This window comes from Bombus affinis, chromosome 6, assembly GCF_024516045.1.
Source record: "Bombus affinis isolate iyBomAffi1 chromosome 6, iyBomAffi1.2, whole genome shotgun sequence".
Taxonomy (NCBI): Eukaryota; Metazoa; Arthropoda; class Insecta; order Hymenoptera; family Apidae; genus Bombus; species Bombus affinis.
In genome coordinates this window covers 10,596,510-10,610,208 of record NC_066349.1, presented here as the reverse complement: position 1 = coordinate 10,610,208, position 13,699 = coordinate 10,596,510, and the positions used below count along the sequence as shown (strand labels likewise).

General features: G+C 30.9%; 3 protein-coding genes across 4 annotated transcripts; 1 reads left to right on the top strand and 2 right to left on the bottom strand.

Moving 5' to 3' along the window:
• Positions 1 to 195: 195 nt before the first annotated feature.
• LOC126918104 (mitochondrial import inner membrane translocase subunit TIM44) lies at positions 196 to 3,332 on the bottom strand. 2 transcript variants are annotated; one of them, XM_050725739.1, is made up of 7 exons: positions 3,247 to 3,332; positions 2,571 to 2,726; positions 2,256 to 2,501; positions 1,942 to 2,146; positions 1,726 to 1,874; positions 1,285 to 1,648; positions 196 to 1,209 (listed from the first exon to the last, which is right to left on the bottom strand). In XM_050725739.1, the coding sequence occupies exons 1-7, from the start codon at positions 3,247 to 3,249 to the stop codon at positions 962 to 964; spliced, it is 1,371 nt and encodes a 456-aa protein (XP_050581696.1). In that variant the 5' UTR covers positions 3,250 to 3,332; the 3' UTR covers positions 196 to 961. The 2 variants fall into 2 exon arrangements, with proteins under 2 accessions (XP_050581696.1, XP_050581697.1); XM_050725740.1 differs by lacking the exon at positions 3,247 to 3,332 and adding an exon at positions 2,946 to 3,100.
• A 105-nt stretch (positions 3,333 to 3,437) lies between these two features.
• LOC126918102 (uncharacterized) lies at positions 3,438 to 5,356 on the bottom strand. The gene is made up of 2 exons (XM_050725737.1): positions 4,878 to 5,356; positions 3,438 to 4,811 (listed from the first exon to the last, which is right to left on the bottom strand). Exons 1-2 carry the CDS (start codon positions 5,090 to 5,092, stop codon positions 3,581 to 3,583), a joined length of 1,446 nt encoding a protein of 481 aa, XP_050581694.1. The 5' UTR covers positions 5,093 to 5,356; the 3' UTR covers positions 3,438 to 3,580.
• A 350-nt stretch (positions 5,357 to 5,706) lies between these two features.
• On the top strand, positions 5,707 to 13,511 carry LOC126918083 (splicing factor 3B subunit 3). Its single transcript, XM_050725699.1, has 13 exons — positions 5,707 to 5,844; positions 6,285 to 6,766; positions 6,972 to 7,144; positions 7,215 to 7,711; positions 7,782 to 7,947; positions 8,247 to 8,415; positions 9,343 to 9,494; positions 9,739 to 9,894; positions 10,159 to 10,450; positions 10,524 to 11,190; positions 11,279 to 11,395; positions 11,578 to 11,956; positions 12,044 to 13,511. The coding sequence occupies exons 2-13, from the start codon at positions 6,370 to 6,372 to the stop codon at positions 12,530 to 12,532; spliced, it is 3,654 nt and encodes a 1,217-aa protein (XP_050581656.1). The 5' UTR covers positions 5,707 to 5,844; positions 6,285 to 6,369; the 3' UTR covers positions 12,533 to 13,511.
• The last annotated feature ends 188 nt before the right edge of the window (positions 13,512 to 13,699 follow it).

Genomic DNA, 13,699 nt, shown 5'->3' with positions numbered 1-13,699 from the left:
AGATTTAATTAGATTTAATAGGGGATTTTCAAAAAAATTAAATTGTGTATTCTGGAATGAAAGGAATTAATTATGAATAAAAATGTCAATGTATTTTTAATTGAACATTACAAAATTTTTTGAATACCTATCAATTGTTTACAAACTTATATAGAAGAAGAAAGAAGAAGGAAGAAGATTAAGTTACAGTCTACATTCCTGTTTCTCAAAACATCTGTTTTTCTTTAATTTTTACATATTGAATTCATTTATACAATACATTATTATTTATAATCTTACTGAAATTTAAAAGCAAGTGTTTTCATTTTGTATATTACAGATTTAAAAAATAATGTGTGATTGTATTAATAAACTATGCACTGTAGTGCATTATTATAGACATGGTTTAATTGTTAGTTTAATTGTAAAATGTTTACACATTCCCTCATTTTTATGATATAATTCGTGTGAGACAAATATTTGGCATTCAATATATATATCTTGTTAGGCTCTATTTTTTAATATTTTAATATCAATATTTAAATATGTACAGAAACAAGTTAGTAAAATTTGTGTATACTTCATGCATTTTAGCCCAGATGATGTAACATATCGATTATAAAACATGATAGACCAATAATTTATATTTGTAATTAATTAATTGTTCTGGCGTATAAAGATAATTATAATCCTAAGTATAAACAATCAAATTTTTATAATCTATATTTTTGTAATGTAAAAGATCCTGTAGTTTCAAGCTACATAACAGAATTGAGCGTCTAATTTAAGTCATAGAGATTAGCATCCGTCATCTATGAATTAATATACAGGTCACGAATCTCGATAAGAATCTTCTCTTTCAATACCAGTTGCATTGAAAACCATAAAAAAACGTATCAGTTCTCACTTATTCTTCAGTCACAGCAGTATACACATCAATTTTTTCTTAAAGCTTTAACTAAATTCATACCTAAACTATACACTATACAAATTGTTCAGTACTAGTAGCACTAAGATCAAGTAAACGCCATGCAGCTTTTGGATTAAGTTCGGTAGGGTCACGACATAATACCCATATATAATTGACACGCATTACTTTTTCAGGATCTCCTTCAATAACATTTTTCTTGCCATCTCTCACACACATGATTTGTTGACATTGGAAACTGATTATTAAAACTGGTCCTTGTTCCATTACTTTACCCATTATTAAATCTATGTTGTTGATATCTGAAATTGAAATATTTAGCTTTATTTGGAATAACCGCATAAAACTAAACGTTTTATATGAACTGTAAAAAGTACCTAAAATTTTATTGTCTAATTTATATCCCAGTTTTTCTACTTGTAACAATGGTTGTGCTATTACTTTGTACGGAGCTTCGTGACACCAATCTTTTAAAATTTCCAGATCCCCCCTTACCATAGCTTCCAGAATATTTGGAATAATGTCTGTTTCACAATATTTTAAAAATTGTATTCTATCGAAGCTGGGATCTAGTCTACAAATTTCTGTTAGTGTTGCAGACAAATCTGTCTTTTGAAACAATCCACCAACTATATCTGTAACCTTTTCCGTCAGTAGTCTAGAGGCACGAATGACGGGATTATCGGATTCTTCGTATTTGATCTTCCATTCTAATATTTTATTCACATATGGATTTTTATCCTTGGAAAAATATAATTATTACAAACATCTGCAATGCTGCAAATATATAATATAGTTCGATTATCTTAATTATGTACCTTAAAGTTTTGCCATGATTGATAAAATTTAGAATCTTTATGCAATTCAACGTCCATAGCCTGTTCATTTGGTTGGACAACTTTGCTATCTACTGATTCTACCACATCTTTTCTTTTCCTCAATACCTTGGGAGCAACATACACTTTTCCTGCAATTTTGATTTAAAAAAACATATTATTATAAAGCCTTGTATTTATTTACAAAAATTGCCTTACCATGCATTCCTTGATGATCTAATTCCTCACGTACAGCTTCTGCAGTTTGTGATATTGTTTGAAATGCACTTGTTTTACCTAAAGCCTGGCTTTTTTCAGATATTGTCTCTGCTGCTCCTTTTGCTGACTTTGTTATTTCTTCACTCAGTTGACCAGCTTTCTTCCCTAATTCTGTTTTACTTGCTTCTTCAAGAACTTCTTGTACCTATGTGACATTTATTAACTTGCATTTATTAACTTTATTAATTATTCAATTAACTTCCATAACACATGTTCTCAACTAACAAATACTAACAAATATTTTTCAATCATACCTTTCCTTTTAAGGATTCTAACTTTTCTTTAAGAGCTTCAGATCCTTTGGTAGCTTCAGATTCAACTGCTTGAAATTTCTGTCTGGCAGAACGCAATGCTTCTGACTGTTCTAGTTTTTCTGCTTCTTCCCTGAACTTTTTCAAAGACTCTTTCATCTCTTTATTCTTTTGCATTTCATGTTTGATATTTTCAAGAAACTGAGAAAAGAAACTGGGTCTCCTCGCTGGATTCGAATAGAATCTGACCTAAAAAAAACACACGGTAATTAATCAGACCTATATACCTTTTTGAAGATATTTTAAAGGAAAACTCACTGATAATCCTTGTATATTTGTGATTTGTGGTAATTGAGACTGTAGCACAACATTGTAAATACGTATTGTTGAACCATCTCTGGGAAGTTTTTTTTTAGATCGGGCAGATCTTGTGATACCAATAAGGGTAGCTTTAGTCACAGAAAAATTCTGGAACTATACGAAAAAGATATACATGCATTTCAAGTTCATAGAAAATGAATCTCCTTTCACACAGATAATAATTTACATGGTACAAATTAAAATGATTCTTTTTAATACAATTTTTTTTATATCAAAATATAATATTATTCATTATTTTTTTCTGGGATAGATATATAGGAATAGGAATTAAGGATTGATAAATTTTTATTATATACAATAGATAATTGTTACCATGTTATACAATTTCTTTCGCGTATAATTATTTATTTCATTGTTATTTCGTTAAGAAATTCTGTAGAAGCAGAATATAATATCTCAATTTCGAAAAACTAAACTTTATGATGCAACGGGACCGAAAGTATGAAAGTTATTCAAAAGAACATAACCTAGTTGTGAGAGAAAAATGTGACCGGCTTGCGAATTAAACATTCATGACCTCGAATTAATATAGGAAAAAAAGGACAAGCACGCTTATTTCGCGTCTTCACGTGATTAGAAGATTATGATTCAGTTAGCAATTAGGATTATTTACCATTTTACGAACGATTTATCTGCAACATCGAAAATCTTCATAAAATATATTGCGGATAGTGGGAAGGACATCTATCGACAAAAATTAGGACAAATCATAAATATTTGATAATTGTATATGTGCCAGTGTGATAATTTTACTCAAAAGTATCATATTATCAAATATATAATTAGTAAAAGTTTTCTTATAAATAAAAAGTATACATATTTTTATTCAATTACTTTCACACATTTATATAATCTTAAATATTTATACTATTGTAATATATATATAAATGGTATTTACAATAATAAAACTATAAATATAACAAATTATTATATGATTAATATAGTGATCAACCTCCTCTTAATCCTGGTATTCTATATAAAAATTCTCCATCATAATCATAATAACAATCCTTGATCCTATATGTCTTGCCTTTTTTGTAAACACTTTGAGGAATTTTTATACGTTTTGCATATTCAAAATCCATATCCATATATGAGATTCGCTCCTTTACATATGTATCCAAGCTTGCACTTTTGATTTCTGCTTTGGTTGCTACTTTGGATTCAGTTGCATTTGTTCTAACATCCAGCATATTTTCATCAGATAAATTCTTTGGAGTGCTAACACATTTTTCTTCAATATTAGTATCTTTTGTAGTATTATTTAATATGTTAAGACTTACATCTTCTGAATTCTTAGATTCTATATGCTTTTTATAAGTATCCAACAATGTTGTCCTTTCTTTATATGATGTCGCATCTGAATTATGTAATTTGTGTTTCAAGAATTCTTCAAAGAGTAATGTTTCCTGTTTTATATCATGCTTATTTGCATTGTGGATTTTGCTACTTTCAGAGCCATTGCTTGCTTTTGTGACTAATCTTAAATCTTCCTCATTTACTATAGATTTTTTTCTATCTCTATTTGTATTGTTATGTGAGGAAATTATCAGTTCATTTTTCATGATCGCTTTTTCATTATGCATTTCTGTATCTATAAGACTATTGCTTGTTTTCTTGGCTAATCTAGAATCTTTCTCTTTCATTGCATTGGTTATCTTTCCATCTTTGTTTGGAGGATTTTGTGAAGAAATTAATACTTTATCTTCTGCAATTGGTTTCTTCTCAATAGAATCTGCTATAATACTACGAAAAAATGAACTTCTGGGTTTTGGAAATTCTATCTTTGCTGGTATATATTTTTCTGCTAAAGTTTCCCTGTCTGTTAAACTAATTTTTCTATCTTTAAATTTCATTAAATGCTCTTTTAAGTTAGAATTCACTGGTAATTGCCCAGTTTTGAATTGTTTCCAATTCTTAATAACTTTATTGTCGTATGCAAGAATCCTTTCTACTGATTTTGGTTGCCATCTTGATTTCAAGATCTTTTTTATGGTTTCAGGTAAAGCTGGAAAACTTTCACTGAGTCTTTCAGGTGTCCATTCATCAGGATTTTCATCATGCAGCTTCTGTATTTGATCTTTTTCAACGTATGTAAGAAAATTTGGTTCTGCCTCCTTAAAATATTTGCTTTTAATGATACGATGTTTCAGTAGTTTACAATCCTTTTCAGCTTGCCTAAAAATTACAATATATTGAAAATATAATTGATATACATATAACTTGATATTTATTTGTATATACCTATCATGATCTGCATAAGACTCAATAATGTCAGCAAAATCGATTTCGTATTGTTCCACATCATTTTGATCAAATTCTTCAAGATTATCTTTAAATTCTCTATTATTTTCGATTTTCATTAGATGTACTTTTCCTCGTACTCCAGCAATTTCAGATTTAGGTTTAGTGGCATATCTTCTTAACAGCTTAAACGTTATTGCTCTAATGTTATTCATCTTTAAACTCGTTCATTTCTTTTACTATATTATATAAAAAAATTATCGATATGATACTTGCATACACATAACTTTGGTTATAACCAATATTAACATAAGTTATATATCATGTAAGTACTTTATGTCTAAATATTAACTGAAACAACATATGTGAGCCGCGCTAACTATAAGTTTTAAGCATATTTTAAACATTTCTATGTGCACGATTTAAAATTATGATGAACAGCAATACTTTTTACCATTTTATTTTATTAATTCTTCGTTATATATATATGTTAATAAATTAAAATTAAATTAACAACAACTTTTTTAGTTTAGTTTAGTTTAGTTTTTTATCTTTTATGGTTTACTAAAAAAGAAATTTTCTCCCCGATTTTACTTTCAAGTCTTAAGAGCAGTTCACAAGGAAATATTGAATTTTTTTGTTATTAAATGTATTGAAGCTAGATTTAAAAGATTATATTCTCAATGATATATTTATTAATCACATTTATTGTTTGTAAGATATTATTATAAATATGGTTCTTGAAATATAACAATATAGTGGAATAATTCTAATTCTATTCGAAAACTATAGGTAGCGTTGTAATTCTTTATGAATTATGTTAGTTTCCATTCTACCTATGTTATTGAGTGTAGTCAGAGTAAATCTGAAATGGGACTTTGGTTGCTTTGTACGCTTGTTGATTTATGAAGAAGAGAATTATCTACCAGCATCGTATTTAAAGTTGAAAAATATTTTCAGCTGCAAGGTGAAATAATATTCGTAACGTTATTCTATATTTAAGAATTACTATATTTTTTTATTCTATATTTAATTTAACGTTTAAAAGTTCATTTACGTACATGCTACGAAGCTTTTTTATTTCCATTCTTAAATTTTAACTTTACACGTGCAGCAGATAACTTTTATTAATATTTTTTAACATTTTTGTTGATCTAATTAAATCTGTATTTATTCGATAAGTATCTAAATACTTAGTGTTCAGTAAGATCGAAGTTCGCGTTATAAGTTAACTTGAGCGGACGCTTTCATTTTTTACTCCTTTTTATTGTCTTACGTGAAATTATTCTTGTATTCTTACGTTATAATAGTTTTCTATTTTTAAATGTATTAGATCATGCTTTTCGTTCTTTTATAAAAAAATATTAATTTGCAACAGTTTAATTTTATCTATAATATTCATTACAGGATGGATGTAGGTTTTTTATTTCAATGAAAAGTATCACATTTTCCTACCTAGTGGTTGATTGAACAATAAGAAAAGGCCACAAAGATGTATTTGTACAACCTGACTCTTCAACGAGCCACGGGTATCACCCATGCAGTGCATGGTAATTTTTCTGGTAGTAAAATGCAAGAAATTTTGGTTTCACGTGGAAAGTCATTGGAACTATTAAGACCTGATCCAAACACAGGGAAAGTTCATACTCTTTTGACTGTAGAAGTCTTTGGAATCATAAGATCTTTAATGGCCTTCAGATTAACTGGTGGTACAAAAGACTATATTGTTGTTGGATCAGATTCTGGGCGCATTGTAATTTTAGAATATATTCCTGCTAAAAATGTTTTCGAGAAAGTACATCAGGAAACATTTGGGAAAAGTGGATGTAGACGCATTGTACCTGGACAATATTTAGCTATAGATCCCAAAGGAAGAGCTGTAATGATAGGTAATGCATATATTGTTAAATAATTCTATAAATTGTGCAAATGTAATTAGATATCTTTTTGTACCAACTGATTATTTAGTTATGTCCGTGTTTCAACTGATTAACTTTGATTATAATCACACTTAATGATGGTACATTCTAATCATGAAAATGTTCTTAGTGATATAATTCATCCATAATTCAAAAGAAAATATATTTATTTTAGGTGCAATTGAGAAACAAAAGCTTGTTTATATTTTAAATAGAGATCCAGAAGCTCGTCTTACAATTTCTTCACCTTTGGAGGCACATAAGAGTAATACATTAGTTTATCATACTGTGGGAGTAGATGTGGGTTTTGAAAATCCTATGTTTGCTTGTTTAGAAATTGATTATGAGGTAATACTCCAACATATGCGAAAAATATACAGTATTCCATAATATTGACAATTTTGTTTATGTTACTCAGGAAGCTGATAATGACCCTACGGGAGATGCAGCGGTAAAGACGCAACAAACATTGACTTTGTATGAACTTGATTTGGGTTTAAATCATGTTGTACGCAAATATAGTGAACCTTTAGAAGAACACGCAAATTTTCTCGTGTCTGTTCCTGGAGGGAATGACGGGCCGAGTGGTGTTCTTATTTGCTCTGAGAATTATTTAACATACAAAAATTTAGGAGATCAGCACGATATTCGTTGTCCGATTCCGAGAAGACGTAATGATTTAGATGATCCCGAAAGAGGCATGATATTTGTATGCTCTGCTACTCACAAGACAAAGAGCATGTTCTTCTTTTTGGCTCAAACTGAGCAAGGAGATATTTTTAAAATTACACTCGAGACAGACGAAGATATGGTGACTGAAATTAAATTAAAATACTTTGACACTGTACCTGTTGCAGCAAGCATGTGCGTTTTGAAAACTGGTTTCTTATTTGTAGCCTCAGAGTTTGGTAACCAGTAAGTGTATTGCATATATTTAAAAAATTATATTTTTTAATTGAATTACATTTTAAACAATTTTTTTTAGTTACCTTTACCAAATTGCACATTTAGGAGATGATGACGACGAACCAGAGTTTAGCTCTGCCATGCCTCTTGAAGAAGGTGATACGTTCTTTTTTGCACCAAGACCACTTAGAAATTTAGTACTGGTCGATGAAATGGATAGCTTATCGCCGATAATGGCATGTCAGGTAATTTTTTATCAGTACTATTAATATACTTGAAATTAAACTTGAAACTAAAATTTAATGCACCTTTAAAGTAGAAAAGTTATACTTGATGTGTTCTTTTTCTGTAGAGAGGTGCAATAGTAAAATATTCTTAGTCGCCTTCAATTTGTCTTTGCAAATTGAAGTTGAACCTAAGAATTACAAATGTAAAAAGATGTAAGTACAGTAATTCCAGGATACTTGGTTATTGCTTATCTGGAATTTACTGTATATCTTTTCGATAAATTCTCATTCATAAGATGATTTGTTGTTCTATATAGGTAGCTGATTTAGCAAACGAGGATACTCCTGAATTATATATAACTTGTGGTAGAGGACCACGATCAACGTTACGGGTATTACGGCACGGTTTGGAAGTATCCGAAATGGCTGTCAGTGAACTGCCTGGTAATCCAAATGCTGTGTGGACTGTTAAAAGAAGAGTCGATGGTTAGTTTAAAAATATCTTTGACAGTAGTTGTTTGCATGTCCTTCTCTCTTTTTTTTTTCTTTCCTTCTCCACTATATGCTTAAGCGACAGTGCAGAATAAATCTTACCAGCTTCGTTTTGTTTTCTGCATCGATGATACACACCTTTTTATCAATTGTGATTATATTATTTACACATTAATTAGTTTGATCATTCTACTATGGTATATAGCAATTTCTTGCAATAGTTTTTATTTAAATTCAATTACAATAAGTTGGAATATTACTTAAGTGAGAAACGAATATCTTTAAATATATAAGAATATTAATTTTCTGGATATTTTTTATAATTAAGAGATATTCGTAATAATTAAAAAAATAAATGATGTTAAAAAATTGTGGAGATATTTAGAATAAGACTTCGTTCGTAATTATTTTTATTATATGTAAAAAAATTTCTTTTGAATGACTAAAAAAAATAAGAAAGTAATAATTATTTGTATAAATCCCATTAAACCATTTACTTCCCAAAGAAGAGAAATTATTTTATTACTTATTCTAGTTTAACTCTACAATTTTTCAATACAAAAACAAAATGCAAAAGAGAACAAAAAAGTTGATTTTGTAAATGATACTAATGAATCTGGTGGCTTGATACACTCTTATCAAACACCAGTTCTCTCTTTCAGGCTACTGGCATGCTATTGGTTGAACTACAGAACACAGAAAGTGACAGAAAGGTAAGGACTGTGAAAATTGCCGGAGATTAAAGAAATTGAATTTGCATCCAAAAAACCGTCTACTCTTTGCGTGTAGGATGAAAAAAAAAAAAAAAACAGCGTGTTCGACCGTCTACGAGGAAACGATTTCTATTATTTTATCGAATTTCGTTCTTACACCTTTATTTTTCTGAGATACTCAGAGTGAGCTTTGTAATTTTGATTACAGAGGAGTATGATGCTTACATCATAGTGTCCTTCGTCAATGCTACTCTTGTACTTAGTATTGGAGAAACTGTAGAAGAAGTGACTGATTCTGGATTTCTTGGTACTACGCCAACACTGAGTTGCTCTGCTTTGGGAGAAGATGCCCTAGTACAAGTACGTTGTTTAATTATGCAATTTGTTTTTAATGCACTATGGTATCTCCGACTCCTGGTCGACCACGAGTCGGTCGCAATAAATAGTGCTATATTATACAGAGTTTTCGCATCGTTGAGTGCTTAGATAATTGTTCTAAACATGTCTGGTAAATGGAACTCGACATAATTACCATTACTAAAACATTTGTTTCTCTAATTACTATTTTTCGTATTTTACGATAACTTTGTCATATTTTGCTTAGGTATATCCTGATGGGATACGTCATATTCGAGCAGACAAACGTGTGAACGAATGGAAAGCTCCTGGTAAAAAAACTATAGTGAAATGTGCAGTGAATCAACGTCAGGTTGTAATTGCACTCACGGGAGGAGAATTGGTATACTTCGAAATGGACCCCGTATGTATACTAGCTTCCCGTTTATATCTACTAAAATTGTATCATTATCTTTTAATCGCATCATTTGTTCTCTCTATGGTACTAATTATCTTCAGAGATGTAAAAGATGCGTAAAATATGTCACTTTCTTCATCTTATTTAGTGAAATATTAATTATTTAAACTAGATGAAAAGTGGACAACTTTGAAATCCAGTGTATCACGAATTCTTCTCAATCCAAATTCCATTTATATTTAATAATTTTCGTCATTTTGTACTTCCTAGACGGGGCAATTGAATGAATATACAGAACGAAAAAAGATGCCATCGGAAGTAATGTGTATGGCGCTCGGTAACGTAGCAGTTGGTGAACAAAGGTCATGGTTCTTGGCTGTCGGTCTTCAAGATAATACAGTAAGGATTATTTCCCTGGACCCTTCTGATTGTTTAGCACCCAGGAGTATGCAAGCTTTACCGGCGGCCGCGGAAAGTTTGTGTATCGTTGAAATGGGTGCGAAAGATGCAAATAATTCTGAAGATTTATCACCTCAACAATCCAGTCTCTATTTAAATATAGGTAAACAACAGCAATATTATAGCTGCAAAATTGTTTTTTACTTTATTATAATTAGTTAAATATATACTCGCAGGTTTACAAAATGGCGTTTTGCTAAGAACAGTATTAGATCCCATTTCCGGTGATCTCGCAGATACGCGAACTCGATATTTGGGTTCTCGACCTGTTAAACTATTTAGGATAAAAATGCAGGGAAATCAAGCTGTGCTTGCAATGAGTAGCAGATCATGGTTGAGTTATTATTATCAAAATCGTTTTCATTTAACGCCACTGTCATACGAAAGTTTAGAATTTGCATCAGGCTTCAGTTCTGAACAGTGTCCGGAAGGAATTGTGGCCATTTCGACGAATACGCTTAGAATCCTTGCTCTTGAAAAGTTAGGTGCGGTGTTCAACCAAATTAGTTTTCCTTTGGAATATACTCCGAGAAAATTCGCAATTCACACGGACTCTGCACATCTGATAATTATTGAAACGGAACACAATGCATATACTGAAGAAACGAAACAACAGAGAAGGTTACAAATGGCAGAAGAAATGCAAGAAGCTGCAGGAGCAGAAGAGGCTGTGGTAGCGAGAGAATTGGCTGAAGCTTTCTTATCCGAGGAACCCAACGAAGCCGTGTTTGGTGCACCAAGAGCTGGACCTGGTTTATGGGCGTCGTTAATAAGGATAATAGCTCCCACAACAGGGCAAACGTTTGAAGTACATCGACTCGAACAAAATTTAGCTGCTTTATGGTAAGAATATAAAAAATATCAATATCTTAAACAAACATTTAGGAATAAGGAAAATTACTACATGTTTTTTAATGAATTTATGTTTTAGTTTGAGCCTTGTGAAATTTTCTAATCAGGGAGATCAGCTGTTTCTCATAGTTGGTATCGCGAAAGAGTTCCAATTGAATCCAAGAGTTAGCAGCGGTGGCTTTTTATATACATACAGGTAAGTACTTGCTCTAATACGTTTAATAAGATAAAATATGTATTAAACAATTTTTGTGATGAAAAATACACACAATTACTGTAATGTAATTTGATGAAATTCCTGCAGTACTGAAATTTAAATTCCATATGAAGTATGTAGTTAAAAAAAGAACGAGTATAAAAGTAAATATTCTTTTGTAGAGTGAATAGCGAATGTACCAATCTCGAATTGGTGCATAAAACCACTTTGGATGAAGTACCTTTGGCCATATGTCCATACCAAGGAAGGGTATTAGTTGGTGTTGGTAGAATGTTGCGTTTGTATGATATGGGCAAGAAGAAATTGTTGAGAAAATGTGAAAACAAACATATTCCTAATGCTGTTGTTTCTATCAATGCAATTGGGCAAAGAATTTATGTAAGTGATGTTCAGGAATCCGTATATGCTGTTAGATATAAACGCCAAGAAAATCAGCTTATAGTCTTCGCCGATGATACGCACCCGAGATGGATAACGACAACGTGCGTTCTAGATTATGATACCGTTGCCACTGCCGACAAATTTGGAAATATTGCTGTTGTAAGTAACACTGTATATTTCAGTAATTAATTAGGTACTAATAAAATTGTTCGGATAAGTATGTAAATTTTTCATATTTTTTAACAGATACGCTTAGCAAGTGGAATTAACGACGATGTGGACGAAGATCCAACTGGAAACAAAGCCTTATGGGATAGGGGTTTATTAAATGGAGCCAGTCAGAAGGCAGACACAGTTGCTTGCTTTCATGTTGGTGAAACTGTTATGTCTTTGCAAAAGGCAACTCTTATTCCCGGTGGTTCTGAAAGTTTGGTGTATACGACATTAAGTGGAACAGTTGGCGTCCTCGTCCCCTTTACGAGTCACGAGGACCATGATTTTTTCCAACATTTGGAAATGCATATGCGCTCGGAGCATCCACCACTTTGTGGAAGAGATCATTTATCATTTAGATCGTATTATTATCCTGTAAAGAATGTAATAGACGGAGATCTTTGCGAACAATTCAATTCTATTGAACCGACAAAACAGAAAAGTATATCTGGCGATCTCGAACGAACAGCTTCCGAAGTGTCAAAAAAACTTGAGGATATTCGTACGCGATATGCTTTCTAAGCTTTGGAATATAATTTATTATCGAATTATTACGAACTTGCATTCCGTTTTTATGAACTCAGCATATTTTTCATAATAATGAATGAATACGTACTGATTAAATTATTTGTAAAAAAGAAAACATTACGTACATATTGTTTTTAATAAGCAGACTAAAAGGAAAATGTATAAAGACGTCAACGCGTATTATGTAATAAGTATGAATAATGTTTTATGTATCATATAATCACATTGAATGTGATGGTAGAAGATCGTAAACGGAAATTGTTTAAATTGAAAGAAAGGAAGTTTATTTCTGGTAAACAAATAGGTCTCTAAATTACTTTGTGTAAATTTTTACTTTATTTGTTTATCGTTTCATCCTGCTTAAGAAAACACTGTAACGAAAACTAGTTTTTTTATTGAGGTAAAATTATTGTATATCCAATCGATTTTTATGATTAGATGTGTATATGCATCGAGTGTGTATGTGATTTTCGTCAATAATATTTTATGGTTTCAAAAAAATATTACTCCTAAGTATTTTTTACGTTATTAATTAGCATTATTGATGAAACATAATATAACTTTTTTAGTTCATACTTGTTACAGCTTGGCGAGAAAAAAGAGCTCTAATGATGAAAAAACTGAGCTCTGATATCTAGTGAAGAAAAAATAGAAAACACTTCGTCGACCTATTTCAGCATTATAAATACAGTATGCATATAAGACTGAACATACTGTCTCAACAATTCTTCAACTAAAAATAGATAATGCTCAAAACAGATATTTGAATAATGATTAATTCGACAAATAAAAGAATTATATGATGTATGCTTCTCGAAATTAAAGTGTAATGTTCTATTTAAAAACAGGAAGAAAAATATTTCAATCTTTTATCTTTTTAAAAAATATGTTCATTGTACAATGCATATACTTATAAACTAGAAAAGAGACAACGTTGTATTGAATAAATTTCTCCACAAAAAATAGAACGAAAGTCGAGTGTTTCAATCATGTATAGGTTTTCACTGCATTATTATTCCCCTTTTTGCGAGCATTCCGCGAGCTCATTTCTCTGCTCCACTATTGCTTCTTCTGTCTGTGTGCATCCCTTTCGACCTACAATTCGTCGTCAATAGCGCTCAGGGTTGTAGCTCGCATTTTTCTCCGTGAGCTTTGAAGCGC

Excerpts from the sequence above, each read along its gene's own strand:
- LOC126918104 (XM_050725739.1), bottom strand. Across the intron at positions 1,875-1,941 it reads AGATCATCAAGGAATGCATG|GAAAAGTGTATGTTGCTCCC; the intron begins GTAAGGCAATTT and ends TCAAAATTGCAG. Across the intron at positions 1,210-1,284 it reads ATTAGACAATAAAATTTTAG|ATATCAACAACATAGATTTA; the intron begins GTACTTTTTACA and ends TTTCAATTTCAG.
- LOC126918102 (XM_050725737.1), bottom strand. The coding sequence starts at position 5,092 with ATGAATAACATTAGAGCAATAACGTTTAAGCTGTTAAGAAGATATGCC. Across the intron at positions 4,812-4,877 it reads TCTTATGCAGATCATGATAG|GCAAGCTGAAAAGGATTGTA; the intron begins GTATATACAAAT and ends TGTAATTTTTAG.
- LOC126918083 (XM_050725699.1), top strand. The coding sequence starts at position 6,370 with ATGTATTTGTACAACCTGACTCTTCAACGAGCCACGGGTATCACCCAT. Across the intron at positions 8,416-9,342 it reads TGTTAAAAGAAGAGTCGATG|AGGAGTATGATGCTTACATC; the intron begins GTTAGTTTAAAA and ends TTTTGATTACAG. Across the intron at positions 11,191-11,278 it reads CAAAATTTAGCTGCTTTATG|TTTGAGCCTTGTGAAATTTT; the intron begins GTAAGAATATAA and ends TTTATGTTTTAG.